The sequence below is a fragment of the Phalaenopsis equestris genome, unplaced genomic scaffold (genome assembly GCF_001263595.1).
Source record: "Phalaenopsis equestris unplaced genomic scaffold, ASM126359v1 Scaffold000113, whole genome shotgun sequence".
In the NCBI taxonomy this organism is placed as follows: Eukaryota; Viridiplantae; Streptophyta; class Magnoliopsida; order Asparagales; family Orchidaceae; genus Phalaenopsis; species Phalaenopsis equestris.
Genome location: NW_018164555.1, coordinates 166,819 through 176,284, shown reverse-complemented (window position 1 = coordinate 176,284; position 9,466 = coordinate 166,819). Strand labels below are relative to the sequence as shown.

The 9,466-nt window shown below is 34.7% G+C and overlaps 1 protein-coding gene across 2 annotated transcripts in view; it reads left to right on the top strand.

Moving 5' to 3' along the window:
* Positions 1–9,466, top strand: part of LOC110020943 (DExH-box ATP-dependent RNA helicase DExH3-like) — a 35,202-nt gene that overhangs the window by 6,953 nt on the left and 18,783 nt on the right. For both annotated transcript variants that reach the window (XM_020719250.1, XM_020719251.1), the window contains exons 9-10: positions 7,968–8,138; positions 8,231–8,503. In XM_020719250.1, coding sequence (XP_020574909.1) covers positions 7,968–8,138; positions 8,231–8,503 — 444 coding nt within the window. The remainder of the gene's footprint in view (positions 1–7,967; positions 8,139–8,230; positions 8,504–9,466) is intronic.

The following is a 9,466-nucleotide window of genomic DNA, read 5'->3' as shown; positions in this document are numbered from 1 at the left end:
CATTTCGAGCTTAAAAATTTGTTCGTGTTCGACTCGTTAGGCTTAACGAACGAGCCGAACACGAGCTGCTTAACGAGCCGAACACGAGCTGTTCACGAACAACAAGCCAAATTGACAACCCTAATGCCGCGATCCTGTTGTTGGTCTGAATCGGGATCGTAAAAATTGGCTTGAATATAGGGCTTTCCAATAAGCTTAACTCATCGGTCTTCACAGGATACAAAAGATCCGTCATCCCCTTCCCAACAAGCTCTTGTCACGACTTTATTGATTCACAGCTAGCTCTATCGCGCTGTATTGTAGTCATCACCCTTCTGTACTATCATCAGATTAGGTCACGATGGCGTTTCTTGTGTGCTGCGATCCCGTCAGCCTTCCCTTTAACCCACGTTCCTGTTAGTCTTCCTCGTAAGCACCAATCATGATTGCCTTCCTTGTACCCCACCATCCTGTAGGCCTTACTCGCACACTAATCACAACTGCTTCACGAGGACAGAGGGAGAGGAGGTGAACAAAGTTTCAGGTCTTTGTAATCAGCGATCCCGTTATTTGCCTTCTCCGCAATATTAAAGTTTTGGGTTTCTGTAAGCCGCAAGCTCGTTTTTATCTTTTCTGCAAGCTTGATTGCAACCGTATTGTCCGACGTGACCCTGTCGTTGCTTCCAGGCGATCTCATAGTCTCTTCTCTGCTAGCTCGATCACACTTTATCTCTTTTTGTCCTCCCCGATCACAATTGTATGTGAACTTCTGCATGATTCTTTTCTTTTCTCCAAGAGCTACGATCCTCTTTTGTGAGCATATAACCTTCTTTTCTTTTCAGATTTTTAGATCGACGATTTGATACAAATATAATACGGTCTGATGTTAAAATCGACACGCTTTTCCCATAAATTAGGGCAACCAAAAATTTTATTTCCCGAACACCAAATCAGAGCAATATAACACTAATAACTCACCTAAATACAAAAGATAAGCACCTACAATTTGAGAGGCAGGCATCATCTCTTAATTCCTATAATTCAAGATGCTGAAAATCCTTCCCAAACCCTAAATCTATGATACGAGATTCATTCTCATGTATGTCCAACCGTAATCTTATTAGGGCCTATTTATATCAAACCCTAATAATAATGAAAGATCAAATTGCCCTCAGGCTAATTAAAAGATGAAATTACCCTTAAGCTAGGCCGACGTAACAACTTGTTAATGATTTTACTGGATAAGGATTTTGAGTCCGCATGAGTAAATTTCTAGATTCATGTCGAGAGTTGAATTATGCAAGGTATGGAGATCTTTAACACCTAGTCCTTCAACTTTTTTTTTTTTCTTAACACGTTTTTCTGGTTAAACAAGAAGAAACCTTTACGTTCTGCATTTTCTTTCCATAATGAACTTCTTTTGATCCCATCAATTTGATTAACTATTTTGGCACAGCAAATGAAAATAAATAAGGCAGAATTTACGTTAAAAGTTAAAGCTGAATTTAGTAAAAAAATCATCTGCCTAGTTTTTAGATATAAATTTACCTTTCTAGGATGCAGGCTTTCTCTGAATTTTACTGAAAATAGGACTCCAAAAGGTCCTTTTGCAAACCTTTAGAACCAAGTGGCAAATATTTTAAAAGTAAGTATTTTCAGAACATGTCCCAAAACATTAGCAATAGCAAGATCTTTATCTTGACGCCAACCAAAGGTTATCAAAGAAGTTTTAAATAAGTTAATTTGAGACTATAAACTTCTTAAATTGAGAGCATGATATTTTTGAGAGCCAAAACCTGGGAGTGGGCCGCACCACAATAAGAGGGTACCATATTCAAGTTAACTACTGTTAATAACAGTGTTACTTTTGCTACTTTTGTGGCTTTTTGTCCAACCATCATTGGCTGGAACTCTGAGAATTCTATAAAGAACATTCCCAATAATAGTGAAATGAAGAAGAAAGAGAAAGAGAAAGGTTCACCTCACCTCAAACCTTTGAAACCTTTGAAGGTGTTAAATCTATTTGATATTTTTGCACAAGGTTCTATTTATATTCTCTTTGATTTTTTTTTAATCTCTCCACTTTAAATTTTTCCATCCATTGTATTGGTGCAACTTCCACCGTTTGTTGTTGGTGGCCCAAGTCGATTTTTCACTACATTATTTTCTCTTATAAAAATTTTCCCTAATATATTCTTCCTGGTTTTGCTACACATGTTCATATTCTAAAATTTTCTACAATTACTTAGCTATCAATGAATTTTTGCGAATTGATAAATTTGTTTTTAAGTTTCTACGACACCCTCTCATGCTTAAACACCTTAAGAGGAAAAAAATAGGTAAAATTACAAATCAGTTAGTTCTTTATGATGCATTGCCAAACTGTCATTTCTTTAGTAAATAATCAAGGCACTATTTATTGAAGTAATCGGTGGTAAACTTTATTAGGTTGAACACCTTGCAAGTGCTTAAGATTCTCAATGTAGAGCTAGTTGCTTTTTGGTTTTTGTTCCATACAAAATCTTATTTTAAAATTGTGGTTTCAATCAATATTTTTGTGTTAACATTTATATTTTTGTTTATAATTTTGAACCCTTTAAAAATGTTTATTTGAAAGATAAGACTATTGAAGTTTGAGAATGGGTGTTTGGGGTTGAATTTTTCGCTGCATGTTGATTTAATTATGCAATATTTGAAACATAAGCAAAGGCTTATGCAAATGATGCAGGATGACCTGGCAGAAGAACTAAGTGACCTAGGTGATCTTGGATGCAAGTGTATGATTGCTTTCTTTAGATGCTATAATGATATAATGCAATTGAACGACCTTGGACTATCCAAGTATTGATAAGGAGATATGGGGTCCTAATTAAAGTTTTTTGAAAATTTTAATAAAGTGTTACCCTGCTATAAAATGATTAACATGTACAGTAAATCAAACTATTTGTTAGAAAGCATAAAGTTCAACTTTAGTCACAAATAACAACCATGTAAATAAGAAAAACCAAATTAGAATTTGATTTTAATAGGCATTATTTTATAAAATCAACCTACCTACTTAACCATGATAAGTATAAACACTTTAGAATAAAAATTCTGACATGCTTTTGGATATAAGAATATTCATACGTACATCCATACAATTTTAAAGCCAAAAAACATTAATATAATAAGAGAGTGGGAAGGAGTAAAAGAAAATTGATATACCTATGAAATGTGATTGAGATTTTACAGAATTCTTGTGCTTTTTGGACACCTTCATGACTAGCACCAAATATGGAGAAAACTTACATTTCTGTCCGAAAAAACCATCCACCTGCACATGCCAAATAGATTCATCCTTGAAGATGTTATTCACCATGAACAGCGACTGCACTGATGGTTATTGTTCACATTTACAATAAATCACATTTGGATGATAATCACAAGGATAAATATTATTCATAAAGCCCATTGATCTTGATGGCTAGACGATGACATCGATTATAGTCCCTGGATATTCGCATGTTCACATCATTTCTTCCTAGCGTGGAAGAACTTGATTTCATCGAGTGAAGCTATAAGCCTTCAAAAGATTCAAAGCTATTGGAATGTGGAAATCCCTTCACTTGATGAGGTGTCAAGTCCCCCATTAACGATGGAAACTATTTGACCATCAATGGTCTCCTTAAGTTTAGGCTAAAAAGAGGTGCCAAATGAAGTTGGTACTTATGAAGATGATATAAGACTAGGTGGTGATGATAATGGTGGAAATGAGAATTGCAGTGGCAAAAGTATTACGATGGTAAATGCCGGGTCATTACAAGAGGGGTTATAACTAGCTTGAGTCCAAGGAATCTGAATGGGGTCATGATAAATAGTCATATCAGAAGCATTCAACACATGGCTAATCCTTATGTCCATTGACGTCTCATGTTCACATGCATTATTTTCAATCCTTTTAAAACTTGATAATGCCTAACCTTATGAGCAGCCTATTTTTTAAGAGATTCCAAAGAAGTGAAGATGGTTAAAGGCGAATCAAAACCATACCTTCCTTCTTAAAATTGTTGGTGATGCCTAAATCCATAGAAACTTAAGAAACCTTATGAAAAATATTCAATTTATGACAAATGGTTGGATGTAATTCGTGCATATTCTTGCAAATGACACAAAAAACTTATTGGACCTATTTGAAAATTAGGGTGACAAAATCTGTAGGTTGTCTGGTTGATAATCATGACTACTTCAAGACTACTGATGCCTACTGACCAATTTACATTTCTATTATCGTGAATTCCGCAATAAGAAGAATTGATCCCATCTTGAAGAGTGCTCTTCCATAAAGCATTTCAATCAGTTTTCTAAGCTCCATTTGACAATCCCAGTCTAACCATTAGTCTGAGGATAATCGATTGTGGACAATTGAAGCTTCTTAATTCTTTTGTCTTCAAAATTTAATTCTTGAATTTGATATCCTGAATATTTCATTAAAGAAGAGTTTGACAATATGTGAAGTGTCATCTTGCTGCAGGGGTTGAACCATCATTTTTGATTATCAGTCTACTACAACAAAGACAGTGTTGTGTCTCTTGAATGTAAGACGAAGATCTAACAAAAAAAAATCATGTTTAGGTCTTCCCAAGTTATGCACAAAATATGCTAAGGAGTGTAAAGCCAAACATTGTACTTGCCTCTTTTCAGCCTATTCCTATAAGGTGCATTCACATCCATCTCGCTTAAGACTTGATCAATAGAATCTGTACTCCATTAATGTATTTATTCTCTCTCTTCCAAAATGTGGAGCTAAACTCTAACATGCAACTCCCAAATGTGGAAACTATGCATTGATGAATTGGAGATGCAAAGTTTTGAATTATTTCAAGAGAGCCATTTTTTGCTAAAAAATCATTCTAGTTCATGTTGAATATCTTGAAAGGGCAGTGTAAATATTTCCAGCATAATGACACAAAGGATGATCTTGAATACCTTTTGAATCTACACATCAACACGCATGGTAAGAAGTATGACCATGACTTAACTCAGTGCAGTCATGGTCTTATTTTTAACAGTGGGATGGTGCTTGAGAACGAATGCATATTCTTATAAGATTACAAACTACACTGTGCATTGATGCCTTTAAAATGTTTTCTGATAATTCAAATTCCTCTTGGCATGATGGTTTGACTATGGCTCACAAGGCCGATAAAGATTTAAGATTTTCTTTTGCTCGCTTTCATAGAAAATCATGTCAAGATCATATAGCCCAAGCTCCTTAAGAGGGCACATGCCACATCCATAAGCAATACATCGCATTAGATATAATTTGAATTTGAAGAAAAATGAGGAGGGCCAAACATTTCTTTGCGATCAACATTAAAGTATTGTTTACCCATGCAACTTTATATGCCTAAGTATAATTCTCAGAAACCAAGCTCATCCTATCATAAGTTGATTTTGAGGCTATATTTATGCACCTTCTACCATCAATTATGAGCTTGTATAATTTATTCCCACTCTTAAGGTTAAGCGTGGAAATTTGAAGGCCTAAGCTAGCTGGTGGCAGTCCTAGGTGAAGCTAGGGCATATGTTATTATTGGAAGTGGAGGGTTGTCTAACACATCTTCAACATCATTAGCTTTTAATCTTAGGTTATATAGTTGATCATTATCTTCAACTATTTCCTCATATGCCTTATCATACTTAACTCTCTTTTTGTGCTTCATATGCAATTATAAATGCTCCACAATTCAATGTTGGACAACTCAAAGTAATATGATCGAGCTTCTTGCATTTGTGGTATACATTTTTTTTTTCCATCTTGCCCCTATCATGAAGTTGTGACTAAACCTTTTTCATTGCAATAGTAGAGCTAAGAACTTATTGAACACAAGGGCTGGGTTGGATACGTCATGGACCTCTGGGAGTGGTCTCCCTAACCTGCATGCCAAACTGTCTAATTATAGCTCTGTTCAGATTTTGTTTGAACTCAATGGCGTAGTCTAGACAAATCAACATATACTTTGTAATCTCGAGTCACAAGTAGTTCAGAACTAGGATAAGGTAACCTTGGGGTTCTTGTATATGTTCTTTGACTCATCATCTCCTTGAAGCACACCATATACTTAGCCATCAGCATCAACCCCCGGTATAGAATAATATCCCCATTCTTTAGCTTATCCAAGTATGGCATAGCGAGAGACCTCTCTTTTATAATTTTTTATGTTCTCCCAAGTCGAGTCTAAATCATAACTCTGTTATTATTATCTATGCTCTACACAACAATTTTATATTGACAAATTTAACCACCTTGTATCGAATATATCATATTTGTTGAAGTAGTACTCCATGTTAGTAAACCAATTAAGGACTTTGGGTCAAGCCTCCAATTGTAAGAAGTGCGTAAATTTTTGACTTTTTAAGTGACATCCTTAAAAGTCATGTTCTTGAAGTTGAGGATGGTCATATGCACTATGAGGATTCTTAGGAGTACAATAGAGACTCTTCTTGACCCCATTGTCTTGGGTCAGGAGTTCTGGATTGTCTATCTTCACACTAACAATCTTTGTGAAGGCAATGATCATAGTGGTCCTTAGCATACCAATCTCCTATAGGCTGAAAGTAATGCTTTGTAAAGTCAGTGAACCATTGGAATAATCTTGATTCGTGGATCACTTGAGATAAGACATTAGAATCAATGAAAGGTGGAACTATAATAGGATCATCATCAATATGTACTTTTGTATTGGTTCATCATGGAGGAGATCACCATCACCAATGTATTAAGTAATTTAACTTGAATTTTGATCCAAAGTATCCGCAATAACAATAGCCATGTTAGATACCCCATTAGTTTTCTTTCCCACTTCTCAAAATGTTTACCCTTTTAATGAAGTGCTTGATTCTCATGGTACATCAACTCTAAATGCTTAACCAAGGTATGGAGGAGTTTATCCTTTGGGTTTTTGGTCATTCTATTTCAATACATAATACAATGCTAGTTACTTAGGTCTACAACTTGGCTCTGATGCCATTTTGATGTTGGATGGTCTAATGGAATGAATAAGAGACATAAATAAACTTTGATGTTGGTGCATGCTTGCAGTTTTTAGAGGCTGGAATGATATAAACATACTTGAATGAACTTGGACACTATAGTATGGATAAGAAAATGTTTAGGTTAAGGCTTGGTCTTATCTTGCCTTAGAAGGTGATTAGCATACACTGTAAATTGTTCTGCAGGTTAGAAAAATAAAATTTAACATTTATCACAAAGAACGATCATGGAATCAGAAGAAATTGAGCTATGACTTGATTCCAATAAGTAATATTTTATAAAACCAACCGCATTTATAAACTAAACTACTTATTAGAAAACATAAAATTTAGCATTCATCACAATGAACAATCATGAAATTGGGAGAAATTAGATTGTAATTTTCCAACTACCAATATTCCATAAAATCATCCTTATCTATAAATCAAAATAAATATTAATACCTAAGAGCATGAATTTCAACATGGTTTTAGATTTCAGAGCATTCATAAAGACACTCACATAGTTTTAAAAATTTAAAATGGCCATGGAATAAAAGAAAGGGGCGATATAGGAAGTTGACAAATGATAGAGCTGAAAATATTGTATTTGGTAGGGTTCTTACAACTTTTGGATGTATTTATGTTAGACACTAAAATTGGAGAAACTTATCATTTCAGACTTGAAAAAAAAGACATCAATCACATGCACATACATCAAGGTCCTCCAATAGATCGACTGCAGTTATTGTTCGTCATGAGTAGTGATTGAAGTTGTGGTTTTATAATGATGCTTTGATAGACTTGGACATTAACATTGGTTATTGCATTCATTTTACTCGTCATGGGAGTAAAGTTTATAAGAATAATATAATGCTTAAAATAAGTATTATTTCCTATGCTGCTTAATCAATGGCCACAATTGGTTGATGTGATATTAAGCCACATACTTTTTTTTTGGTTGTTTACTGCAGGGCTTTACATATCCAGTTAGTGCGCACTTTCTTGAGGATATTTTGGAAAATACTGGATATAAGTTAACTTCATTTAATCAAGTCGATGACTTTGGACAAGATAAGTTATGGAAAACACAAAGGCAGCTGCTTCCTAGGAAGAGAAAGACTCAGATCACCACGCTAGTTGAGGTATAATTTCTTTCATATAAATGTTTAATGCTAACTTATTTCATCTTTTTGAAGTTTAAATTTACGAGGTTTGCATGCTATTTTTTGCACAGGATGTTCAAAAGAACTCAAACTATGAAACTTATAGTGCCAGGGCACGTGATTCCTTGGCCAATTGGACTCCTGATTGCATCGGGTTTAATCTCATTGAAGCTGTGTTGTGTCATATTTGTCGAAAGGAGCGACCTGGTGCTGTTTTAGTTTTCATGACTGGCTGGGATGATATTAGTTGCTTGAGGGACCAACTGAAGGCTCATCCTTTGTTAGGTGATCCAAATAGGGTTTTGGTCCTCACTTGTCATGGGTCAATGGCTACATCCGAGCAAGTAATCTCTCAGTAAATATTTATTTGTGTTTTTTGAATTCATGTCTGTTGGGGAGCAGAAACTCTTACCTGTGACTGTTTGCGTTGCATGGTTCTATGAGCTTTCTTCTCTATGTTTTGGCGATTGAATTTATTTCTTTTGTTTAATTCTTTATGGGCTTTATTTATATTGCATTCACTACAAAATCCACGTAATACATCTTTATTTAACTGCCTTTTGAGTATAATAAGAAATTTCACTAGCATATTAGTTTGGTTCTTAATGGCTTGAATCAAGTTTTATCAAATAAGAGACGCATCAAAATTTTGGCTTGTATATCTTTTGTATGCTAGTTCTTTATTTCTGCCACTTTCAGAATCTTGATACAATTATATTGATATCTTGAGTGGTTGGTAATTATAGATTGTGGGCGGAGCATCAATCTGAGAAGTGCAATTAGGAATATGAATGAAACATGAAATTAACATGGCCACTTTACATTGATGTATTCTATGAAGTAGTAATCAACAAATCTTAGTTCTTGTGTGCGATATAAGGGTTTCAATCGAGCTTATTGTTTGAGAAGTAATTGTCGGTCAACTTTTTTTTCGATTGATTAATTATGAAAATATGGTATATGAAAATAATTTTTGAGATTTAATTTAAGTATAAAAGATATATAGTTTGAGTTTTAAAAGTAGTATGTTTTAATTTTTGAAAAATGAGACCAAATGGATCTCATTAGTCTGATAGTTTGCATAATCGTGCCTGATACCGCGAATACTACACCTTCTCGAGAGATAAGTGTAGACCTCGGCGATAGACCCAATCCTGCAAACTAAAAGATTTGTGACATCCGTTTAGTCTGCGAACCTTTTATATATGACCGACAAGTTCCCCTATTTAATACAAAGATTAAATAGGGTTTATTTTACCTGGGTTCCAAGTTCCCTATAGAGGCAAGCCCCTATAGTTAATTACATC